This window comes from Sphaerodactylus townsendi, linkage group LG08 (assembly GCF_021028975.2).
Source record: "Sphaerodactylus townsendi isolate TG3544 linkage group LG08, MPM_Stown_v2.3, whole genome shotgun sequence".
NCBI classification, from domain to species: domain Eukaryota; kingdom Metazoa; phylum Chordata; class Lepidosauria; order Squamata; family Sphaerodactylidae; genus Sphaerodactylus; species Sphaerodactylus townsendi.
Window position 1 is genome coordinate 110,401,522 of NC_059432.1, and position 26,209 is coordinate 110,427,730.

The following is a 26,209-nucleotide window of genomic DNA, read 5'->3' on the forward strand; positions in this document are numbered from 1 at the left end:
CAGCTCATGACATGCAGCTACTCTGCAATCAGCGTTTCCTATTCTCAAACAGGAACGGTTGGCCCACAGCATGAACAACTTGGCCATCTCTACTTTCCCCCCTGCCTTGAATCCTGTCCACACACCGTTCAACCCACGTAGAAGAATCTGCACGTTGCTTGAATTCCTGGAAACTGCGCGGCTCAACGGCAGTTTGGGTATTGAAACAGACAATAGCTGAATGTTTGCATTCCAAGAACACAACGGTCTCCATGCCACGGCAAACACACATGTTAGACATTTGGAAGAATGTTTAATGAGGATGCTGGGAAGCTGAACCAAAGACTCTGAGCTCCTGCTACCAACCAGGGACTTTTGCAATAACCAAGCGAGAGTCGTGACCTTTCCGAACGAGCAGAACCCTTCGGTGAATCCCTCGCTTGTTCTGAGAGGTCTGCCGGGTCGCACTGAATCGGCATGGAGAAATAATTCCCGTTAAAAGTGCCGTCTCGGTGGTGTCTGCTGTTCTCTGATATCGATAGGTCGGCGGCCCTCTTTTCCTTCCAGGGTTTCTCAACTCTCTAGAGCGTCCGTGCTAGCTGCAGAAATATTGGAGCCGTCAGCAGTAAAACCACGGCCGGTGTCAGGAATGGGAATCAGCAACATTTCCCCATCGTGTGGCCTTTTTTCTTCTCCTCCCCAAAGTTGCCATCTGCTGGGTTCTGCTGCTCCGTTATTCCATTTTAGCTCGGAAAAATTCTGAAACCAGTTCTGGAACCGGAGCACGCACCAATCTCTGCAGCATTCGGAGGGGGGTGGGCTTATTCATTTACTTCCACGGAATACTGAGGTTTGCAGGTTTGGGATAACGTAAACGGATGAAAACTGATAATTGGGAGATTGCTAAGCCGTACGTGTTGCCAAGCGGCAGGAGAAAAGTGTCCCGTAGTGTCCTGTAGAAGAGATTTAATGACGTGATTTTTAGTAGGTGGCCTTGCCTTGGATGGCCCAGGTTAGCCTTCAAAGCTAAGCAGGGTTAGTAATTGGAGGAAGAAGAAGAAGAAGAAGAAGAAGAAGAAGAAGAAGAAGAAGAAGAAGAAGAAGAAGAAGAAGAAGAAGAAGAAGAGGAGGAGGAGGAGGAGGAGGAGGAGGAGTTTGGATTTATATCCCCCCTTTCTCTCCTGCAGGAGACTCAAAGGGGCTGACAATCTCCTTGCCCTTCCCCCCTCACAACAAACACCCTGTGAGGTAGGTGGGGCTGAGAGAGCTCCGAGAAGCTGTGACTAGCCCAAGGTCACCCAGCTGGCGTGTGTGGGGAAGTCCCCCCCCCCCCACCCCCCCCCCCCCCCACCCCCCCCCCCCCCCACCCCCCCCCCCCCCCACCCCCCCCCCCCCCCACCCCCCCCCCCCCCCACCCCCCCCCCCCCCCACCCCCCCCCCCCCCCACCCCCCCCCCCCCCCACCCCCCCCCCCCCCCACCCCCCCCCCCCCCCACCCCCCCCCCCCCCCACCCCCCCCCCCCCCCACCCCCCCCCCCCCCCACCCCCCCCCCCCCCCACCCCCCCCCCCCCCCACCCCCCCCCCCCCCCACCCCCCCCCCCCCCCACCCCCCCCCCCCCCCACCCCCCCCCCCCCCCACCCCCCCCCCCCCCCACCCCCCCCCCCCCCCACCCCCCCCCCCCCCCACCCCCCCCCCCCCCCACCCCCCCCCCCCCCCACCCCCCCCCCCCCCCACCCCCCCCCCCCCCCACCCCCCCCCCCCCCCACCCCCCCCCCCCCCCACCCCCCCCCCCCCCCACCCCCCCCCCCCCCCACCCCCCCCCCCCCCCACCCCCCCCCCCCCCCACCCCCCCCCCCCCCCACCCCCCCCCCCCCCCACCCCCCCCCCCCCCCACCCCCCCCCCCCCCCACCCCCCCCCCCCCCCACCCCCCCCCCCCCCCACCCCCCCCCCCCCCCACCCCCCCCCCCCCCCACCCCCCCCCCCCCCCACCCCCCCCCCCCCCCACCCCCCCCCCCCCCCACCCCCCCCCCCCCCCACCCCCCCCCCCCCCCACCCCCCCCCCCCCCCACCCCCCCCCCCCCCCACCCCCCCCCCCCCCCACCCCCCCCCCCCCCCACCCCCCCCCCCCCCCACCCCCCCCCCCCCCCACCCCCCCCCCCCCCCACCCCCCCCCCCCCCCACCCCCCCCCCCCCCCACCCCCCCCCCCCCCCACCCCCCCCCCCCCCCACCCCCCCCCCCCCCCACCCCCCCCCCCCCCCACCCCCCCCCCCCCCCACCCCCCCCCCCCCCCACCCCCCCCCCCCCCCACCCCCCCCCCCCCCCACCCCCCCCCCCCCCCACCCCCCCCCCCCCCCACCCCCCCCCCCCCCCACCCCCCCCCCCCCCCACCCCCCCCCCCCCCCACCCCCCCCCCCCCCCACCCCCCCCCCCCCCCACCCCCCCCCCCCCCCACCCCCCCCCCCCCCCACCCCCCCCCCCCCCCACCCCCCCCCCCCCCCACCCCCCCCCCCCCCCACCCCCCCCCCCCCCCACCCCCCCCCCCCCCCACCCCCCCCCCCCCCCACCCCCCCCCCCCCCCACCCCCCCCCCCCCCCACCCCCCCCCCCCCCCACCCCCCCCCCCCCCCACCCCCCCCCCCCCCCACCCCCCCCCCCCCCCACCCCCCCCCCCCCCCACCCCCCCCCCCCCCCACCCCCCCCCCCCCCCACCCCCCCCCCCCCCCACCCCCCCCCCCCCCCACCCCCCCCCCCCCCCACCCCCCCCCCCCCCCACCCCCCCCCCCCCCCACCCCCCCCCCCCCCCACCCCCCCCCCCCCCCACCCCCCCCCCCCCCCACCCCCCCCCCCCCCCACCCCCCCCCCCCCCCACCCCCCCCCCCCCCCACCCCCCCCCCCCCCCACCCCCCCCCCCCCCCACCCCCCCCCCCCCCCACCCCCCCCCCCCCCCACCCCCCCCCCCCCCCACCCCCCCCCCCCCCCACCCCCCCCCCCCCCCACCCCCCCCCCCCCCCACCCCCCCCCCCCCCCACCCCCCCCCCCCCCCACCCCCCCCCCCCCCCACCCCCCCCCCCCCCCACCCCCCCCCCCCCCCACCCCCCCCCCCCCCCACCCCCCCCCCCCCCCACCCCCCCCCCCCCCCACCCCCCCCCCCCCCCACCCCCCCCCCCCCCCACCCCCCCCCCCCCCCACCCCCCCCCCCCCCCACCCCCCCCCCCCCCCACCCCCCCCCCCCCCCACCCCCCCCCCCCCCCACCCCCCCCCCCCCCCACCCCCCCCCCCCCCCACCCCCCCCCCCCCCCACCCCCCCCCCCCCCCACCCCCCCCCCCCCCCACCCCCCCCCCCCCCCACCCCCCCCCCCCCCCACCCCCCCCCCCCCCCACCCCCCCCCCCCCCCACCCCCCCCCCCCCCCACCCCCCCCCCCCCCCACCCCCCCCCCCCCCCACCCCCCCCCCCCCCCACCCCCCCCCCCCCCCACCCCCCCCCCCCCCCACCCCCCCCCCCCCCCACCCCCCCCCCCCCCCACCCCCCCCCCCCCCCACCCCCCCCCCCCCCCACCCCCCCCCCCCCCCACCCCCCCCCCCCCCCACCCCCCCCCCCCCCCACCCCCCCCCCCCCCCACCCCCCCCCCCCCCCACCCCCCCCCCCCCCCACCCCCCCCCCCCCCCACCCCCCCCCCCCCCCACCCCCCCCCCCCCCCACCCCCCCCCCCCCCCACCCCCCCCCCCCCCCACCCCCCCCCCCCCCCACCCCCCCCCCCCCCCACCCCCCCCCCCCCCCACCCCCCCCCCCCCCCACCCCCCCCCCCCCCCACCCCCCCCCCCCCCCACCCCCCCCCCCCCCCACCCCCCCCCCCCCCCACCCCCCCCCCCCCCCACCCCCCCCCCCCCCCACCCCCCCCCCCCCCCACCCCCCCCCCCCCCCACCCCCCCCCCCCCCCACCCCCCCCCCCCCCCACCCCCCCCCCCCCCCACCCCCCCCCCCCCCCACCCCCCCCCCCCCCCACCCCCCCCCCCCCCCACCCCCCCCCCCCCCCACCCCCCCCCCCCCCCACCCCCCCCCCCCCCCACCCCCCCCCCCCCCCACCCCCCCCCCCCCCCACCCCCCCCCCCCCCCACCCCCCCCCCCCCCCACCCCCCCCCCCCCCCACCCCCCCCCCCCCCCACCCCCCCCCCCCCCCACCCCCCCCCCCCCCCACCCCCCCCCCCCCCCACCCCCCCCCCCCCCCACCCCCCCCCCCCCCCACCCCCCCCCCCCCCCACCCCCCCCCCCCCCCACCCCCCCCCCCCCCCACCCCCCCCCCCCCCCACCCCCCCCCCCCCCCACCCCCCCCCCCCCCCACCCCCCCCCCCCCCCACCCCCCCCCCCCCCCACCCCCCCCCCCCCCCACCCCCCCCCCCCCCCACCCCCCCCCCCCCCCACCCCCCCCCCCCCCCACCCCCCCCCCCCCCCACCCCCCCCCCCCCCCACCCCCCCCCCCCCCCACCCCCCCCCCCCCCCACCCCCCCCCCCCCCCACCCCCCCCCCCCCCCACCCCCCCCCCCCCCCACCCCCCCCCCCCCCCACCCCCCCCCCCCCCCACCCCCCCCCCCCCCCACCCCCCCCCCCCCCCACCCCCCCCCCCCCCCACCCCCCCCCCCCCCCACCCCCCCCCCCCCCCACCCCCCCCCCCCCCCACCCCCCCCCCCCCCCACCCCCCCCCCCCCCCACCCCCCCCCCCCCCCACCCCCCCCCCCCCCCACCCCCCCCCCCCCCCACCCCCCCCCCCCCCCACCCCCCCCCCCCCCCACCCCCCCCCCCCCCCACCCCCCCCCCCCCCCACCCCCCCCCCCCCCCACCCCCCCCCCCCCCCACCCCCCCCCCCCCCCACCCCCCCCCCCCCCCACCCCCCCCCCCCCCCACCCCCCCCCCCCCCCACCCCCCCCCCCCCCCACCCCCCCCCCCCCCCACCCCCCCCCCCCCCCACCCCCCCCCCCCCCCACCCCCCCCCCCCCCCACCCCCCCCCCCCCCCACCCCCCCCCCCCCCCACCCCCCCCCCCCCCCACCCCCCCCCCCCCCCACCCCCCCCCCCCCCCACCCCCCCCCCCCCCCACCCCCCCCCCCCCCCACCCCCCCCCCCCCCCACCCCCCCCCCCCCCCACCCCCCCCCCCCCCCACCCCCCCCCCCCCCCACCCCCCCCCCCCCCCACCCCCCCCCCCCCCCACCCCCCCCCCCCCCCACCCCCCCCCCCCCCCACCCCCCCCCCCCCCCACCCCCCCCCCCCCCCACCCCCCCCCCCCCCCACCCCCCCCCCCCCCCACCCCCCCCCCCCCCCACCCCCCCCCCCCCCCACCCCCCCCCCCCCCCACCCCCCCCCCCCCCCACCCCCCCCCCCCCCCACCCCCCCCCCCCCCCACCCCCCCCCCCCCCCACCCCCCCCCCCCCCCACCCCCCCCCCCCCCCACCCCCCCCCCCCCCCACCCCCCCCCCCCCCCACCCCCCCCCCCCCCCACCCCCCCCCCCCCCCACCCCCCCCCCCCCCCACCCCCCCCCCCCCCCACCCCCCCCCCCCCCCACCCCCCCCCCCCCCCACCCCCCCCCCCCCCCACCCCCCCCCCCCCCCACCCCCCCCCCCCCCCACCCCCCCCCCCCCCCACCCCCCCCCCCCCCCACCCCCCCCCCCCCCCACCCCCCCCCCCCCCCACCCCCCCCCCCCCCCACCCCCCCCCCCCCCCACCCCCCCCCCCCCCCACCCCCCCCCCCCCCCACCCCCCCCCCCCCCCACCCCCCCCCCCCCCCACCCCCCCCCCCCCCCACCCCCCCCCCCCCCCACCCCCCCCCCCCCCCACCCCCCCCCCCCCCCACCCCCCCCCCCCCCCACCCCCCCCCCCCCCCACCCCCCCCCCCCCCCACCCCCCCCCCCCCCCACCCCCCCCCCCCCCCACCCCCCCCCCCCCCCACCCCCCCCCCCCCCCACCCCCCCCCCCCCCCACCCCCCCCCCCCCCCACCCCCCCCCCCCCCCACCCCCCCCCCCCCCCACCCCCCCCCCCCCCCACCCCCCCCCCCCCCCACCCCCCCCCCCCCCCACCCCCCCCCCCCCCCACCCCCCCCCCCCCCCACCCCCCCCCCCCCCCACCCCCCCCCCCCCCCACCCCCCCCCCCCCCCACCCCCCCCCCCCCCCACCCCCCCCCCCCCCCACCCCCCCCCCCCCCCACCCCCCCCCCCCCCCACCCCCCCCCCCCCCCACCCCCCCCCCCCCCCACCCCCCCCCCCCCCCACCCCCCCCCCCCCCCACCCCCCCCCCCCCCCACCCCCCCCCCCCCCCACCCCCCCCCCACATCAGCCCCTGCCAGCATGGCCAGTTGGCCATGCTGGCAGGGGCTGGTGGGAATTGTAGTCCATAACATCTGGAGTGCCAAAGGTTCGCCACCACTGACCTAATTCATTTATGGAATTTGTTGCTGGCCCACATTTCTCGTGAGCTGTGCGTACACGCGGCCACATGGCTGCTGTATTGGTCCTGTGCAGATAAGGGGCCACCCAGCAGGGGGAGCTCTCCTGGGCAGCTCAGTTCTGCACAGTGTTTTGTTAGTTCTGTGCAGCAACTGGGAACTATTGGAGGGAGTGTTGCTAGATGTAGAGATGGCCACTAGTTTAGATGAGGAGTTTTGGAGGTGTCTTGTTTTTTTTGTTACGGACGATTTGGGTGAATGGGGAATTGTCCTGTTAAAGACACTTAGTTACAGTGGCCCAATGAAGCCTCCATATACAGAAGCACTATACCTCTGAATACATGATGCCAGGGCAGTGTTTCCCAACCTTTTCGACGTTGCGGTACCCCTGACCTCACTCTTCATATCTCAGGGTACCCTTGAGGCTCATTTGATTTTTTTGGCATTTTTTTAGAGTTTTTTCCTTTTTTGACCTGTAGGTGGGGGGAATTTAGGCAAATAAAACAATGCTGTTTTTCAATGTTGTTTAAAGGAAGTCTATGAGGTTTCCAAACGTCCCCCCCCCCGCCCCTTCAAAATCCATTTGATTCCGGTGGGGCGGGGCAGGCGGTAGCATTGTCAGGGTACCCCTGAGACGTGCTCATGGTACCCCAGGGTACCACGGAACCCTGGTTGGGAATCACTGTGCTAGGGTCATACGTTTGGGGAGGACTGTTGCCTTCCTGTCATACTTGGCAGCTTCCTAGTACCGTCTCGGTGATTTCTGCTTGGAATGGAATATTGGTCCAGGTGAATTTTCTGTCTGATATATCAGGGGTGGTCTTGCGTTCCGTGCCCCCATTTAAACCACCTTTGTTGTGCTCCCATAACTGCAGTTGTTGGAGAATTCCAAACCAGTGGGAGACAAGGCACATTAACCAGGAATTGAGATAGTTAGGATGTTGTGGGTTTTCCAGGTTGTATGGCCATGTTCCAGTAGCATTTTCTCCTAACGCTTTGCCTGCGTTTGTGCCTGGCGTCTTCAGAGAATCATCTTCAGAGCCACAGAGGCAGGTGAATCGTCAGGAGAAAATACAGTGGGAACACGGCCACACAACCCGGAAAACCCACAACCCCCTAGTAGTTCCGGCCGTGAAAGTCTTCGACAATACGCAGAGATAGTTGTTGAAGAATTTATTGTGCCCTGGTGCACAAGGAGAGAGTGTATCCCGCCAGAAGGTCAGACAGGAGTTTCTCTCTGGATAAACGGGAATGCGAAGGTTTTATCATCAGACTCAAACAAACAAGGCAATTAAGCAGAAACGTGCTGATGGAGACAGTCGGCAGCCGCTATTTGCTTTATTCCTTTAGACGTGACTTGTTTGTTATGAACTTTGTTCCGACTGAAACGGCCAACAGGATTCAGCAGCAAAAGCCGAGTTATAGCTGAATACATGACTAAAGGACTAAATACAGGAGCAGCAGTGGCGTAGGAGGTTAAGAGCTCATGTATCTAATCTGGAGGAACCGGGTTTGATTCCCAGCTCTGCCGCCTGAGCTGTGGAGGCTTATCTGGGGAATTCAGATTAGCCTGTGCACTCCCACACACGCCAGCTGGGTGACCTTGGGCTAGTCACAGCTTTTCGGAGCTCTCTCAGCCCCACCTACCTCATAAGAACAAGCCAGCTGGATCAGACCAGAGTCCATCTAGTCCAGCTCTCTGCTACTCGCAGTGGCACACCAGGTGCCATTGGGAGCTCACATGGAGGATGTGAAAGCAATGGCCTTCTGCGGCTGTTGCTCCCAAGCACCTGGACTGTTAAACACCTCACAGGGTGTTTGTTGTGAGGGGGGAAGGGCAAGGAGATTGTAAGCCCCTTTGAGTCTCCTACAGGAGGGAAAGGGGGGATATAAATCCAAACTCTTCTTCTTCTTCTTCTAAAGTTCCTTATAATCAGAGACAATGTAATGGTTACAGTTTGGGTCACTCAAGGTTTCATCCCAGGCCCACTTTCTTATGTCCCACCAACCACCCTGTCCTCTTCCCCAGCAAGAAGTGTTCGTTGCGCTCTGGCACCCTGCGACAAATGCTCGCTATTTCCCCGGACCTCTTTGGGAGCGGTGCTGTCCAAATACACCCTTCTCTGAAACAATCTGGACTCAGAAGCCATTGAAATTCACAAGCACATGGACAACTTTAACAGGAAGGAAGAAACCATGAAAATGAACAGAATTTGGCTGCCAGTGTTGAAAAACTCTAGAATCAAGACAGTGACTAATCAGCTCCACACAAACACAGGACAACTATAGACAATAGCAACCAAGGAAACAAAGACCAGGATACTTCTATTCAGATGCATTCATCTATTGACCTTGCTATCTTCATTGTTACTCCCAGGCTACAGACTTCTTTGTTACTCACATACCAGGCTACTCTATTCAGAGGGCCTCACCTTTTGACCTCACAGTATATATACTCCACTTGCTTTCCATTCCTACTATCAGATCCTCTGAAGATGCCAGCCACAGATGCAGGCGAAACGTCAGGAGAGAATGCTGCTAGAACATGGCCATACAGCCTGGAAACCACACAGCACCCCAGTGATTCCGACCGTGAAAGCCTTCAACAATAAATCTGGACTCAACTGGTTGTGGTGGGCTTTCCGGGCTGTGTGGCCGTGGTCCGGTAGATCTCGTTCCTAACGTTTCTAACGTTAGGAACAAGATCTACCAGACCACGGCCACACAGCTCGGAAAGCCCGCCACAAGCTGTCGAGTCTGGCCGCGAAAGCTTTCGACAGTCTGGAGTCCGTCAGCATCACAGACAAAGCCCGGCTCCACGAGGCCAGTCGTTTTGACCAGGGCTGTCCTTTGTTGCGAGTTGGTTTTCATTGCTTTAAAACTTACCCTGGGGTGGCAAGCCTGGTATTCTGCATAATCCAGGAGGAAAACCTGCTGAACTGGTTTGTGGAACAGAAACTCCTTGGATGTCGGCCTCGGCCAGCCGGGGTGTGGTCGGGAGAGAATTCAGCTGTTCAGTCAAGCGAAAGGGAACTGTTTTAATTTTTTTTTAAATCAGGCTTAAATAAAACATGGGCAGGTCGTCTGCTCGTTGTGCATTAGCTGTTTTTTCTCTGTTGCGCAACTCAAGGCGACTTAAGATTTATCTGTGTTTTTTGCCATCAAGTCACAACTTGTTTGTTATTGATCGGGAGCAACAGCCGCAGAAGGCCATTGGTTTCACATTCTGCATGTGAGCTCCCAAAGGCACCTGGTGGGCCACTGCAAGTAGCAGAGAGCTGGACTAGATGGACTCTGGTCTGATCCAGCTGGCTTCTTCTTATGTTCTTACAACTGGATTACGGTGGTCCCGTAGCTTTTTCTAGGCAAGGGACTACACTACACTTGATCTTAGCCAAAAGGCCGAGAAGCGAGCCAGTCACTGTTCTCTCAGAACTCTCTCAGCCCTTCTAGGCAATAGACGTTCAAAGGTTTGCCTGCCTCTGCGTCATGACACCGGGATTCCTTGGAGGTCTTCCGTCCAAATACTTGCCAGAGCCAAACCTGCTTTGCTTTTGAGATCTGACGAGATCAGGGTGCGACAAAAACATGCTGACATCGATATAAATAAAAGAACAACTGTAAAAACACGGATAAGGTTACAATTTTGATCTAGAAGCCCCGAATAAGCCCTGAACTTTCTGCAAACCTGTCTTGCAAGCTGTAGAGTATCGGACTTGGAAGGGGTGCTGTGTGGGGCAGGTTCAAACAGACCAGGTAAACCCCTCTAAATTCCTCGATGGAAGGATGGGATAAAAGAAATAAGACAGCTGATTTAAAGAGCAAATAAGACATGCAGGGGAGGGGAGCTGACCCTTTCGCAGGCCATGACCTTCCCACGACCTCTCCCTGCCCCACAGGTTGCTTTACTCCCGGGCAAGCGTTCTTGCTGCGCTGAAGAGCAGAACACTGGGGCAGGTCAACTGCAAGGAATGAAGCCACAGGTGTGTGCATGGGGTGGGGGTGAGGGGGGTGAGGTTTAGCATCCTCTGTCCCAGCCCACCCTTGTCAATGCATCCCTCTTTGCTGTTTAAAAAAAATCTGGATCCCCCCTCTTTTGTATGTGATTAGAATATCAGAATATCTCACAATACTAGAACCAGGGGGCATCCATTGAAAATGCTGGGGGGAAGAATTAGGACTAATAAAAGGAAACACTTCTTCACGCGACGTGTGATTGGTGTTTGGAATATGCTGCCACAGGAGGTGGTGATGGCCACTCACTTGGATAGCTTTAAAAGGGGCTTGGACAGATTTATGGAAGAGAAGTCGATTTATGACTACCAATCTTGATCCTCCTTAATCTGAGATTGCAAATGCCTTAGCAGACCAGATGATCGGGAGCAACAGCCGCAGAAGGCCCTTGCTTTCACATCCTGCATGTGAGCTCCCAAAGGCACCTGGTGGGCCATTGCGAGTAGCAGAGAGCTGGACTAGATGGACTCTGGTCTGATCCAGCTGGCTTGTTCTTATGTTCTTATGTTTTCTTTCAATTCTGCGCAGAAGAGGGGACTCTCCTCTGTTAGCAACAGGGAGGAGGTTCAAGGGGCTGTTGCTTGCGTAACATAATTTATACCCTCTTACAAACATCCCTCCTTGTCTTCTGACCATTGGTTTGAGTCAAGAAGACGTACAGACCTGGTCATCTCATCCCACCTTTTACCACACCTTGCCCATTCCCATATTTGGTGAAACTTAAGTCGAAAACACCTTGCCTAAAAGGTTTCTATAACAATTACTGGTTTCTATAACTGGTTTCTATAACAACTACTGGTTCCTATTTTACCTTTATCTGTATTTGTGAGCTTCTGCTAATTCCTTATCTCCTTGGTGGGGCCCTGTTTTCCCAAACCACCTGAAAAACTCCGTGTCAGGCTGCTCTATGAGTTTTGTTTCTTCCAACTAAAGTAAGCTTCTGAAGTGCTTGGTGCCCCGTGAATTACTCTCATATAACTTGTATGATTAAATACAATGGCTTAAAACATCATAAACTATATGTCCATATCAAATGCATCCCTCTTTGCTGTTTAAAAAAATCTGGATTCCCCCCACCCCCCTTCTTTTGTATGTGATTAGAATATTAGAATATGTTTAAACGGGATCTCTCTCATTTAAGCCCACCTCTAACCAGGTAGAGGACAGTTAAGCAGATAGCAGAGTTAGCTGAAAATCCACAGCTGGTTTTGGCCACTGGAGGGCAGCAGCGGCCTCCCAAAAAGTCCACCTGCCTTTTTAAGTTGTTCGTTGATGGGGGCAGGCGGGAACAGTTTGGGTAACTATATCAACTAACCAGCCAAGAGCTTAAACGTTCCAGAGTAGATACCTACTTTATTTTTTCCCCTTGTTTTTCCCCCTTCCTCTCCTTAACAAGCAGTGGATTTTGATACATGGCATCGCTAAAAGGCTCCCCCGTATGGATTTTAAGGAAGACAAACCGGCTGAGTAAAGTCTCCTTCACAAAAACTGCAGCTGCCAGCCTGCGAGTCTTGAGAGACAGACCAGAATGGCGGGGGTTTCTCTCTCTTCCTTAATCCCTCGGCTGGCATTCAAGGCCAGGGGGAAGTCAGTGGCCCCTAAGAAAGTAGTCACCCCCAGGCTGACCCCCATGTTGCCTCAAATAATCTATGTTGTCAGGTCACATTGGGGGGGGTGGGGGGGGGTGGAAGAGTTTCTGCCGGGGCTGGGCTTTGTTTCTCCCCCAGTTTTTTCCATAAAGGCTGGACAGGGAAGAGGGGTTAAAAGGGAAACAAGCAGCTACTTGTGCAATATTTCTCTCAAAATTATGGGATACTTATAATGGGTATTTTAAGGGAGGCTATGGAAAGCTTTAAAAGCTTTTGGGGGGGGGCTGCCGCTGAGCCCCGCCCCCCACCCCCCCTTTTTGCTGCCCTGCACATTGGCTATATATTTGACCATCTGCCAACTCCCTCCCTCCCAGGGTGTGATCACTGGGGTTTGATGCCAGATGTCTTTGATTATTTATCACTGATTGAAGGTTACTGCTGCTATAGTTTTATAGTTTTGTATATTTTAACTGGGGTTATTCGATTTGTTTTATTGTGTTGTTGTTTGTTGTCGTGCACCGCCCTGAGCCCTTTGGGGGTAAAGCGGTTTATCGAATGAATGAATGAATGAATGAATGAATGAATGAATGAATGAATGAATGAATGAAAGAAAGAAAGAAAGAAAGAAAGAAAGAAAGAAAGAAAGAAAGAAAGGGTCCTAGATAGATTCTTGTGGGAGAGGTCTCTCGGCAGCTATTTAGCCATGATAACTAAAGGGAACGTCCAGGTTCAGAGGCAGTCAACCTCCCCGTCCCAATGCCAGGAGACAACATCAGGGGAAGGCCTCCGCCTCAGTGCTCTGCTGTTGGACCTCCAGAGGAACTGGTTGGCCACTGTGTGATGCTGGACTAGATGGACCTTCACTGGTCTGATCCAACAGGACTTTTCTGGTGTCCTTTCGAAGGCCTCGGCCTCTGTGCTCTGCTGTTGGCTGTTCAAAGGAACAGGTTGGCCACTATAGAAATTTGGGCGTCTTAGTTGATAGTTCCATGGGAATGTCAACTCAATGCATGGCAGCTGTGAAAAAGGCAAACTCTATGCTGGGGATCATTAGGAAAGGAATTGAGAATAAAACGGCAAAGATTGTCATGCCCTTATATAAAGCAGTGGCACTTGGAGTACTGTGTTCAGTTCTGGTCGCCACATCTCAAAAAGGATATCGAAGAGATAGAAAAAGTGCAGAGAAGGGCAACGAGGATGACTGAGGGACTGGAGCACCTTCCTTATGAGGAGAGGCTGCAGCGTTTGGGACTCTTTAGTTTGGAGAGGAGACGTCTGAGGGGGGATATGATTGAAGTCTATAAAATTATGCATGGGGTCGAAAATGTTGACAGAGAGATTTTTTCTCTTTCTCACAATACTAGAACCAGGGGGCATTCATTGAAAATGCTGGGGGGAAGAATTAGGACTAATAAAAGGAAACACTTCTTCACACAACGTGTGATTGGTTTTTGGAATATGCTGCCACAGGAGGTGGTGATGGCCACTAACCTGGATAGCTTTAAAAGGGGCTTGGACAGATTTATGGAGGAGAAGTCGATCTATGGCTACCAATCTTGATCCTGTTTGATCTGAGATTGCAAATGCCTTAGCAGACCAGGTGCTCAGGAGCAGCAGCAGCAGCAGGCCATTGCTTTCACATCTTGATGTGAGCTCCCAATGGCACCTGCTGGGCCACTGTGAGTAGCAGAGAGCTGGACTAGATGGACTCTGGTCTGATCCAGCTGGCTTGTTCTTATGTTCTTAGAAGGCAGGAAGCTGGACTAGATGGACTCTCACTGGTCTCTTCTGATGCCTTTATGAAGACCTCAGCCTCTTTACCCTTCCGGCTGTTGTATGAGACGGGATGCTCGACTATGTGAACACCGGTCTGTTCACGTTCTTAAAATGCTGCTTTAGTAGCCATTTACTCTGTGAAATACCTTTCCAAAAACTGTATCATAACTATACAGTGTTAGTTAGCATTATTATATTCCTGTTGAGACAGGCGGCTCTCAGGTCTGCTCGCCAGCTTTGGATCTTCCCTGCTTTTGTAGCAAATCCAAGAAACTGGATTACGTTTGGAAATATTCCAATTCCAGAGTCAAGCTAGGACTTGGCGGAGGGGCAAAGAACTTTGGCTTCGGTCTGTGCACTTTTTTTGCTCCCTGAAGGAAGCAGAAAGGAAAGATCCAGATCTGAATCTCCCAGAAAGTGGCCCTGGTTAGCGAGAGAAAGATGAGACGGCAGCATTTTGAAAGATATACGGTTTGTTCCTTAAATGACAAGTGGGTAATTTTATCCGCAGTTAATATGACACTTACTGTCTTGCAGTGATGGTGATATAACGTTTCGGTGGTAATCCTTCGTTATGTGATCTGTGAGGCTGAAGGCAAAAAAAATTAATTTCTGTCACAGCTAGGAGCAGTTAGAGAGAGGGATTGTGTTTCTGGTGTGTGAAGTAATCCAACAGCTACCTAAGATAAACGGGTTTGGGGGTTTTGTGCTGTTTCCGAATCCTGCTGGCTATACTAAAAAGGAGGTTGGTTTTAAATCCACATAAGAGCATAAGAACACAAGAAAGAGCCTGATGAATCAGACCAGAGTCCATCTAGTCCAGCTCTCTGCTACTCGCAGTGGCCCACCAGATGCCTTTGGGAGCTCACATGCAGGATGTGAAAGCAATGGCCTGCTGCTGCTGCTGCTGCTCCTGAGCACCTGGTCTGCTAAGACATTTGCAATCTGAGATCAAGGAGGATCAAGATTGGTAGCCATAGATTGACTTCTCCTCCTTAAATCTGTCCAAGCCCCTTTTAAAGCTATCCAAGTTAGTGACCATCACCACCTCCCGTGGCAGCATATTCCAAACACCAATCACACGTTGCGTGAAGAAGTGTTTCCTTTTATTAGTCCTAATTCTTCCCCCCAGCATTTTCAATGTATGCCCCCTGGTTCTAGTATTGTGAGAAAGAGAGAAAAATTTCTCTCTGTCCACATTTTCTATCCCATGCATAATTTTATAGACCTCAATCATATCTCCCCCCAGATGTCTCCTCTCCAAACTAAAGAGTCCCAAACGCTGCTGCCTGTCCTCATAGGGAAGGTGCTCCAATCCCTCAATCATCCTCGTTGCCCTTCTCTGCCCATTATATTTGTTTTAAAAATCTTTTTACATAATGCAGTAGTGGTGTGTGGGGGGTGGGTGGGATGGGGGTTGTTGTTGTTGTATGTGTACACTTGGCTCTGTTGGCCGAATGAGCAAACACTAAGATACGTTCGTGCACCCTTGGGTGCAACAGCTCCCTCTAAAAATCAGAGCCTATTTGCAGTTATTGCTTGACTCAAACCAAGGTGCTTACAGTTTTGCGTTTCATGATTGTCCCAGACTGTACAATTTATGTAATAACACAACAAACCTTTATTAGGCATTAAGAGGAAAAAGGAAGAAAACAAAGGGAAGAAAAACAAAACGAAAACATGGGCAAACTGAAATAAATTATTCCAGTATATCAAGGAAAAATTTAGCTACAGAGGTTACAATCAATGGGGAAGAATTATTTAATAAAAATATAACCTTCCCAGCTAGTGAATATTCACTGAACTTTACAGGAAGCGGAGAAAAAAGGATGGACCCTTGTATTTAGGACAGTGAAGCAGAATATGTTCCGTAGTTTGAACCTTAGAAATACAGTGGGGACATTTTCGCTCTTTTTTTTCCCCATAATATTTTTTATTAATTTTCTTCTTTAAAAAACACATTGAACATGGGTAATAAGAACATAAGAACTAGCCTGCTGGATTAGACCAGAGTCCATCTAGTCCAGCATTCTGCTACTCGCAGTGGCCCACCAGGTGCCTTTGGGAGCTCACATGCAGGATGTGAAAGCAATGGCCTTCTGCGGCTGCTGCTGCTCCTGAGTACCTGGTCTGCTAAGGCATCTGCAATCTGAGATCAAGGAGGATCAAGATTGGTAGCCATAGATCGACTTCTCCTCCATAAATCTGTCCAAGCCCCTTTTAAAGCTATCCAGGTTAGTGGCCATCACCACCTCCTGTGGCAGCATAATCTTAGTGAACCTCCCTTGTAATATTGAAGCGGGAAAAGAATTACAACGTGCCCTGGTATATACCCACCTGTGGTTAGGGTCAGGAAGTTGGATCAAGTGATCTGCCATCTGATTAATTTTAAATTTAATATTATAATGGAGGGGGGAGAATTTTATGTGCTCACTCAGTTATGCATGGCGCATACTGTGATCTCAAGGTGTTAGAGCAAGGGTGTCAAACACATTCGGATATGACGTAAATGTGACTTGCTCTGGCTAAGCACTGGTTGAGGGAAGAGCTGCCTTGGTTGGCCCCACAATGCCACTGGAGAGTGGGGGGAGGACGTCGGGGTGTGTGCCTGGACTGGTGAGCCTGCGGGGGGGGGGGGGGGGAGCTGGCTTGAGAGAGTTATCAGGCCCACAAGCCAGCAGAGACAATTCCCCTCTTGCTCCTGATCAAGCGGGGGGGGGGGGGATTGACTCACCTGGCTCACCTGATAAGTCCCCCCAAGGGGCTGAATCTGACCCCCAAGCCGCATATTTGACACCCCTGGGTTAGAGTAACCTCCCCCCCTTTAGCCCTTAATATCTAGGCTTTTTCCACCAAGTGGGACTCGCTGCTCCCTCCCTCCTGGGGAGGATTTAAAATTAGGGTTTGTTGGACGCCTCTTGTTATTTTTACTGCTGTTTTTTAAAGGTTTTAATTATATTTATATTTGTACTGAGATTTTATGTTGTACACCGCCCGGAGCCCCTCGGGGATGGGGCGGTATAAAAGTCTAAATAAATAAATAAGTAAACAAACAAACAAACTGTTTGGAAAAATAAGTGCTAAGTGCACTCCTTCCCCAGTCTGTTCCATTTTTTTCCCCAAGCAAATGAAAAAATGTCCCCAGTTCCCAGTTTTTGGAGAAGTTGACATTTCTCTCCTCCTCTAGTGCTTGAATGACATTACAGGGAATAAATGGACATTCTGTTCAGTATATAGATATACACAGACACATACATATTTGTACGCATATATGCATATAGATAGATAGATAGATAGATAGATAGATAGATAGATAGATAGATAGATAGATAGATAGATAGATAGATAGATAGATAGATAGATAGATAGATAGATAGATAGCTAGCTAGCTAGCTAGCTAGCTAGCAAGCAAGCAAGCAAGCAAGCAAGCAAGCAAGCAAGCAAGCAAGCAAGCAAGCAAGCAAGCAAGCAAGCAAGCAAGCAAGCAAGCAAGCAAGCAAGCAAGCAAGCAAGCAAGCAAGCAAGCAAGCAAGCAAGCAAGCAAGCAAGCAAGAAGCAAGCAAGCAAGCAAGCAAGCAAGCAAGCAAGCAAGCAAGCAAGCAAGCAAGCAAGCAAGCAAGCAAGCAAGCAAGCAAGCAAGCAAGCAAGCAAGCAAGCAAGCAAGCAAGCAAGCAAGCAAGCAAGCATCAAATCCCGCAGGGCCCTGATAGATGGGATTTGATGCAATTCCGCAGGGCCTGTAAGGCAGAGCTGTTCCGCCGGGCTTTTGGTTGAGGCCCGAAAACTTGAAATTGAAAGGATCCATTTTCAGTTGCGCTTCTTGCCTGCCCAAATCCTAATTCCCTCTCTGCTTTAAATGACGTCTGTTGCCAGTCTTATTTTAACTCTGATTTAAATTGAGCTTTTAGTTGATTTTAATTTAAATGTTTTTTGATTAGACTGGATTGGGTTGTAATTGTTTTGATTGTTTATTTAATCAAATGTTATACGTTGTTTAATGTCATTTACTGTTGTGAGCCACTCTGAAGCCGTGTGGGAAGGGTGTACAAATCGAATTAAATAAATAAACAAATACACACACACATACATACTTGTATATATATTTTTTAATTTTTTTATTTTATGTATTAGATTTTAAACCGCCCATCCCCGAAGGGCTCTGGGCGGCGTACAGCAGGCCTGCAACAACAATACATAATAACAGTAAACACAGCAGGCTAAAAACAACATTTTACACATAAAAACTAGGGTAATTTAAAACAATCTACAAATCTATAACCATAAAACGCAGCAGCAGCAATAAAGATGGTGCCCGATCCCAAGGCCAGGAGGGGACAGTACTGATTAGATGGTATCAGGCATGCCAATGATGGCATGCAACGCAAGGGCATCCTAGAGGGGGAATCCGTGGCTGGCCTCACCAAAGGCCCGGTGGAACAGAACTGTTTTACAGGCTGCGGAATTCACCAAGATCCCGCAGGGCCCGCACCTCTGGTGGAAGAGTGTTCCACCAGGCAGGGGCCAGGGCCGTAGAGACCAGCCGCTTCATGGAGGGGCTGGGGGCCACCAGTAAATTTGCCTCTGCCAACCGCAGAGGCCTACCCAGGACATATGGGTGAGACGGTCACGAAGGTATGAGGTATGAAAAAGATGCAGCAATGACTATCATATTTCCCTCTTCGAATGCTTGAGTATTGTCAGACCCATATTTGGCCAGGCAAATGCATTCGCTGCAGTCTTGGTGGGGCCCCCGCTGTGAGGTGGAAACGCGCCAGCAGTGGTTAGAGAAGAAATCACCGGTAGCTGTCACAGTGAGGTTGGTGCTCTCCAGGAATGGGGCGCACCTAATGGAAAAGGTTTAGACCCATTCCACACAGGCCAATCAAAATGGGTTGAGGCCCTTTTAGCACCAAAGAAAACGGGGCGGAGTTCGCGACATTGGCAGAACTCACCCCCTGTGAACACTGTCCTCATCTGGTTTCTGGTAATGGCCAGGGAACCATTTCAGTGAAACTCACAAATTCTGCGAGTTTTTTAATTAAACCTGGGTTGCAAAGAGTTCCTGCTTGCCTGTGCAAACTACGGCAAGCAGCAGCACCCAATTCCCTCCACCATTATGGTGGATTCCACAGGCAGCCCCCATAAGAAGGGATACTCTAATACAGCCATTCTCAACCAGGGTTCCCTGGTACCCTGGGGTGCTGTGAGCATGTCCCAGGGGTACCGCGGCAACACTACCGCCCCCCCCCCCTCATTTTTGTGGTGTCTCCCACCGGCACCAGCAAGGACATGGAGCTGGCCCATGGGGCAGGGCCTGCCACAAGGTCAGCAGCCACCCTCCCCCCCCCCCAGTGCTTCCCTTCACCCTGAGAGGGGAAGGTGGGGTGTGTGGCAAGCAGGGGCAATGGGAGGGGAAGATGGAGGGTGGCGGCAGGGGTACCGTGAGATATGAAGAGTGAGGTCAAGGGTACCCTGACCTCGAAAAGGTTGGGAAACACTGCTCTAATAGGTGGCTGCCTGCCATGCATGTAGGTGGGGGGGGGTGGATTCTTGGGTGGGGGAATTATGGCGGGGTTCTCGGGTGGATTCTTGGGAGGTGGATTCTCTTGGGGAGGGATCTCAGCTGCATGGTTCACACAGAGACACAGCGTTTCTACGCAAACCATGCTGCCTTCTACCTCCAGGATCCCAGTTGCTGCCTGAGTGGAAGGGGCCATACTCTGTCAAACCATAAATGGGAGCGAAAAATGGGAAGGAGTTCCCGCTTGCTCTTCTCCTCTTCTTTTAGGTGTTGTTGTTGCTGCTGTAAAGCCAACATGGCTCGGTGGGTTTTGTAGGTTCCCTTCCGTTAGCCCAGGAGGGGACTCACTCGCTCTCGAGAGATCGGCCTGACGCTGTGGTTGCTTCCGCAGGTGGAGCAGTTCTGGAGATTTTACAGTCACATGGTCCGTCCCGGGGACCTGACGGGGCACAGCGACTTCCACCTGTTCAAAGAAGGAATCAAACCCATGTGGGAGGTGAGTGGCGTCTGTTTGGATGAGCTGGTGGGGGGTGGGGGCGTGGGTCTGTGTTTCAAGCCTGTGGTCAGTTTTCCAGGCTGGAATAGCATTGGAGTTGGGACCTGGATTGAAACTGCCATGCATTTATTACTCTGTTCGATCTGGTCATCTACAGACAGCTCTTCTTGGGTTTCTCCTGCCATCAGAATTAAACAGGTGGTAACTCAAGTGTGGTGTGTTGGTTAAGAGCAGCGGGCTTTAATCTGAAGAACCGGATTTGATATCCCACCTCCACAGGAGCGGCGGAGTCTTACCTGCTGAACCAGATTTGTTTCCCCACTCCTTCGCATAAAACCTGCATGGTGACCTTGAGCCGGTCACAGTTCTCTCTGAACTCTTTCAGCCCCGCCTACCTCACAAGGTGGCTGTTGTGGGGAGAGGAAAGGAAAGGAGCTTGTAAGCCACTTTGAGACTCCTTACATAAGAACATAAGAACAAGCCAGCTGGATCAGACCAGAGTCCATCTAGTCCAGCTCTCTGCTACTCGCAGTGGCCCACCAGGTGCCTTACAGGAGAAAATGGGGGGCAGGGGAGGTATAAACCCAAACTCCTCTTCTTCTTTAAAAAAAAAGGCTTTCTAGGTTATGCCACCAGAATATTGGAATTAGCGCCCCGAGAGTGTCTGTCTGTCTGTCTGTCTGTCTGTCTATTTTTAAATTTATATACTACCCTCCCCTGGAGGGCTCAGGGTTATTCCAAAGTCACTTAGTGAGTTTCTGTGGTGTAGTGAGAATTTGAACTTAGGTTTTCAAGATTGTAGTCTGGCACTCTCAACAGCACACCCTAATATGAAGAACAGCTCCAACAGTTCGTACTATAAACCCATCTAAGCCAGTTCTTACACTAGTGTAGGATCCTGCAATCTTAAGAGAGTCCTCAAAATATGCTACCCAAAATAAGGGAATCTCCATATTGAAAATTCAGCCACCCCAAAGGGACCTTGCTCTCCAGAGCAAGGCAAATCCCCAGGAAACTTGAGATGAAGATCTTTTTTGGGGTTTTTTTGCAAGAAGAAGAGTTTGGATTTATATCCCCCCTTTCTCTCCTGCAGGAGACTCAAAGGGGCTTACCATCTCCCTGCCCTTCCCCCCTCACAACAAACACCCTGTGAGGTAGGTGGGGCTGAGAGCGCTCCGAGAAGCTGTGACTAGCCCAAGGTCACCCAGCTGGCATGTGTGGGAGTGCACAGGCTAATCTGAATTCCCCAGATAAGCCTCCACAACTCAAGCGGCACAGCTTGGAATCAAACCCGGTTCCTCCAGATCCGAGTGCACCTGCTCTTAACCTCCTACACCACTGCTGCTCCTTATCAAGTTTCTCTTCTGGAGGGCCAGAGAGCGCAGCCCTCCCATTTCCTTCATCCCCCTCTTTGCAGGACGATGCCAACAAGAACGGCGGCAAGTGGATTATCCGCCTACGGAAGGGCTTGGCCTCTCGCTGCTGGGAGAACCTCATTTTGGCCATGCTGGGAGAACAATTCATGGTGGGCGAAGAAATCTGTGGGGCGGTCGTATCTGTTCGTTTCCAGGTAAGGCCTTCCCGGGACTCGTGGGGGGAAGCTTGGCGGGGGCTCGGGGGCAACGGCCTCCCCTTTACTGACGGCTCGACGGGTGCCCCGCAGGAGGATATCATCTCCATATGGAACAAAACAGCCAGCGACCAAGCGACCACCGCCCGGATACGGGACACGTTACGGCGCGTGCTCAACCTGCCCCCCAACACCATCATGGAGTACAAAACGCACACGGACAGCATCAAGTACGTGCAGTGGGGGGCATGAGGAGGGGGGGGGGACATGACTGTATTGCGCTTGGCTTTGCTGCGTCAGCGTGAAAATAGAAATGGGGCCCGCCACCCGTGTGTTTGTGTGCATGTGCGCTGATGTCTCAGAAATTGTGGCCGAATGACACCGTGTCAGGAGCCCTCCAAAACCTCTCGGGACGGCTTGGCTGGGGACTCGTGTTGTTTGGCGTGCGACAACCCCCTTCTTGTCTGCCCTTAGCAGCCTGTCCCAGCGGTTTTCAAGCTGAACCAGATGTGTTTCCACACTCCTACATTCCTGCTGGGTGACCTTGGGCTAGGCACAGTTCTTCAGAATTCAGCCTCACCTGCCTCCCTCCCTCCCTCCCTCCCTCCCTCCCTCCCTCCCTCCCTCCCTCCCCCCTCCCTCCCTCCCTCCTTCCTTCCTTCCTTCCTTCCTTCCTTCTTCCTTCCTTCCTTCCTTCCTTCCTTCCTTCCTTCCTTCCTTCCTTCCTTCCTTCCTTCCTTCCTTCCTTCCTTCCTTCCTTCCTTCCTTCCTTCCTTCCTTCCTTCCTTCCTTCCTTCCTTCCTTCCTTCCTTCCTTCTTGGGAGGAACTTTTCCTGCATCTGCAGAGGCACTCCTGGCCATGGGGCCCTTTTAAAAGTAAAAACAAGATTCCGAGAGGTACTTCAGTGCACACAGCCTTTCTCGCTGAGACTCAAGAGAGGTTGTGTAGTGTAGGTCAGATCCAGTCAACGGGACGGGGCATCCAATGAGCAATGCTACTGAGTGGACTGCAGAAAGCCAAAAACAGTCCGAAATCTCAAACAGAGCTGCAATAAAGCATGAGTTTTTGAAACCTGATCTATTGAGTGAGTGTGGAGCTACCTGGTCTGGAGCACGCGTGCAATGATAGGCAGCAAAATAGTAGTCGGGGCCGCAGTCCCTGTCTCTTTACCAACACAATTTTCTGTCCGTTTAATTACTGTTCAGTCTAATCTGTTCAAAAAAGCCTTCTTGAATTATTCCATTTTGCGTGGTTTGCAGGAAGCCAGGTGAGTGGGAGGTTTCCTGACCTCATCAGAAAGGCCAATCCGTAGAGGGGGGCAGGGGCGCTACACAGAGGACACACGAGTACGGGCAGTTGTCGATTTTGCTCACGTTCAAGGCGGTGCCTGCAAAAGGACCTGCTGGGACGTACGAAGCTGTTGTTCTGGAGCATAGGGACAGAAGAAGAAGAGTTTGGATTTATACCTCACCTTTCTCTCCTGTTAGGAGACTCAAGGTGGCTTGCAAGCTCCTTTCCCTTCCTCTCCCCACAACAGACACCTTGTGAGGCATAAGCATAAGCATTTTATTGTCATTGTGCACGCACAACGAAATTTACAGCAGCATTCCTCGATGCACACAGTTTGAGACTCGTACCCCATCCTCACTTTCCCCTTCCTCCACCCATCCCTACACAGCCCCAAACACATCAACACGAAGCCACGGACTTCAGCACAGCCACAGCTCTAGAGTAGAAGCTGTCTCTGAGCCTCTTTGTCCTAGTTTTGATGGACCTGTCTCGTCTGCCGGATGGTAACAGTTCAAAAAGAGAGTGTGCTGGATGAGACGGGTCTCTCAGAATATGCTGGGCTTTCTTTAGGCTTCGGGCATTATAGAGTTCTTCCAAGGGGGGGAGAGGGCAGCCGATGATCCTCTGTGCAGGAGTGATCACCCTTTGGAGCGCCTTCCTATCTGCCACGGTGCAACTGGAGAACCATACACAGATGCAGGAGGTGAAGACACTCTCTATAGCACAGCGGTAAAAGGACACCAGGAGTTTTCCATCCAGTTGTTGTTTCCTTAACAGTCTCAGATAGTACAGTCTTTGCTGGCCCTTTGCTAGGCAGGTGGGGCTGAGAGAGTTCCGAGAGAACTGTGACTAGCCCAAGGTCACCCAGCAGGAATGTAGGAGTGAGGAAACACATCTGCCTCACTAGATAAGCCAGATGTGTTCCCGCACTCCTACATTCCTGCTGTCTCACAAATATAAGGGACCAAGACACACCCTTCCCTCCCTGCAATTGCACATTTCGGGGTGGGGGGAGGGGGAGAAAGTGGGAAAATAAAGCTTGTCTCCTGCTGTAGATCTTCTCATTTAGGTTCCCATGGCCCTCAGTAAGCCCTCAGATATTTCCAGTTGTCAAACCATGGACCAAGCTAATCTTCGACGGGGTGGTTAGAAATCTGGAACAGGGTCGCCTTTTTCTTTTTTCACATGCCAGGGCATTAGCGGGGGAACTTCGATAGGACTGCAATTCCTGGGGAAATAAAATACAGACGCTAACAGGGATTTATGGACCCATTAGATTTATAAATGTTCTCAGGAAGGCGCTATGTAAATTTACAGTGCTGTACAAATGATTTCTAATCATAATAAATGCCGTGTATTAAATCCTCCCAGCCCTCCCGTTGACAGCGGCTCTTTAACTAGAACAGAGGATTATGGTACGCGGCGCGGACAGCTGTATTTTAAATAAGGCCGTTACGGTTTACCATGCCGGGCCATTCGAGATGACTTTTATTTTCCCGCAAAGTGATGAAGGAGCGTGTGGAGGGAGCTTTCAGAACCGGGGGGTGAAGGATGTGCAAAAAAAACCTTTTTCACTCAAGTGCACTCTGAGCCGAGACGCAGGCTGGGTCACGTGGCCTGCCTCTAAAAGATGAACATCAGCCCCAGAGAGGGAGGGAGGAAAGATGAATGATGCAGAGAGGGAGAACTTCTGCGGCTGAGGATTTTCCCGTTCGGTCGCCGAGCCCGGCTGGTTTCCCCCCACGTGTGTGGCTGGTGCCTTGCCATATTTCAATGGAGGAATCCAAGCCCCCCATACAAGGCGGCAGCAGAACATAAGAAATGACCTCCAAAGGTCCGTCGCGCTCGGCATCCCCACAACGGGCAGCTACGGAGCCTCCGTGCATCCGCCTTTGGGAGGGAGGTAACCACTGCCCCTCTTTGTGTTTAGTCGGGGTGCACCGCCTATAAACATGGAGGCTCCATGGTTACGCCTAACCTTCAGGAAGTTGGAAGCATCTGGAAGTTTGGGGCATCAGTTTCTAAATTGTCATAGCCAGTAGCGAGCAGGTTGGGAAGGCAACAGGACTTGGAGATTCAATTTTCAATTTCAATAAGCCTTTATTGGCATACAGAACATACAATATAAATACAGTTAAAATTACTAGATAAAACTTCACACTGGATCATAAATCGCAAACCACATCGCAAACCTCAGCCAGAAACTTTGCCACTGCGAGACAACAGTCAAGATCATTGCAGTTTAAGAGCATATTTACTTTATCAAGCTCTGTCAGGGTTTCCATAGAGTCAATGATTTGTACTAATAAGCTGGATCTTGGTTTCTGGTAAAGTGGGCAGTGGAGGAGAATGTGCGCAATGGAATCCAACTGCTCTGGGCTGCAGGGGCAAAGCCTCTTATTGTTTGGTAGACCCTCGAGTCTTCCTCTATGGAGCGGGGATGGCATAATGTTAAATCTAGCCAGCATGTAGGCTCTCCTATATATAGGGTTGGTAAGCGCTGCAATATAGTAGGCTGGGTTTCCCTGCACAAATGGAATTGCCACGTTCATTGGCGAGCAGGATTTGTTGGCCAAGCTCTGCAGTTGTTGATAATCCATTGCTAGTAGCCGCTCTTTGATGAGGGCAAATGTCCCAGTACGGGTTAGCATGTTCAGAGACTCTCTGGACATGGAGATTCATTCTGGATTCTCCACATCTGCATTGGCGGTGAGCCGCTGAGGCAGAGTTCTGAACTGTCCTGGCACAACGTGGTTGTCTGCATCGATGGTAGGCCACGAGACAAAATTCTGAACCATCCCTGCAGATCCCTGGTGGCAGCATGTTGACGTGTTTACCAGCGGTACTGGGCTGGCAAAGGGATCTGTATTGTGGGAAGGTGGCTGTCCTAGGTCCTGAGACAAGGTGTGTGGAAGAGTGGTAGAAAACAGGAAGGTTTCTAGCTCAGACAGCTATTTTGTTACTGTGCCCAACATCCTGTGTCAGAATCCCAAAGAGACCTGCCGGCTCAAAAAGTTTGGGGGCCGTTCTGGTCCCCCAGCGACCTAATGTCAGGTGCCTCGCACTCGGTCAAAACAGAATGTGAGACCCGTAGACTAAGGAGCAACAGTTCAAAAACGGTTTAATAGTATTGGAAGTTTAGGACTCTTGATTCCTCCCATGAAGTCTGACTAATAAAGAATACTTGCGATGCTGGGAACGATTGGAGATTATTGAAGAGCTTGCAGACACCAACTCTTCCTTGCTTGCTTCCAAGAAAGTCTGCTCTGCTTCTTGCTGCTTCTGAGTTCTCCACGGGGTCCTCTAACTGGACTCTGTTTTTTCCTGCCATCCTGTTGAAACTTGCTTACTCTTGAGTTCTGTGGATCTCTTTATATGTTACATCTTAGACGTCTGGAATATTGCTGTCTCCAGCCTTCCACAGACAGCTGAAACTAAAACAAACTGAAAAGAGGGACCGCTAACTAACAATAAATTCTGTAGTGCTCTGGCGTATAAGGGGCTTCTTAAAGGGTCAGGGTGAGGTTCCCTCCCACA

General features: G+C 57.0%; 1 protein-coding gene across 2 annotated transcripts in view; it reads left to right on the plus strand.

The window, feature by feature from the left end:
- Positions 1 to 26,209, plus strand: part of EIF4E2 (eukaryotic translation initiation factor 4E family member 2) — a 63,145-nt gene that overhangs the window by 12,412 nt on the left and 24,524 nt on the right. For both annotated transcript variants that reach the window (XM_048506400.1, XM_048506401.1), the window contains exons 4-6: positions 19,707 to 19,811; positions 21,229 to 21,381; positions 21,475 to 21,611. In XM_048506400.1, the coding sequence (XP_048362357.1) occupies positions 19,707 to 19,811; positions 21,229 to 21,381; positions 21,475 to 21,611 (395 nt within the window). The remainder of the gene's footprint in view (positions 1 to 19,706; positions 19,812 to 21,228; positions 21,382 to 21,474; positions 21,612 to 26,209) is intronic.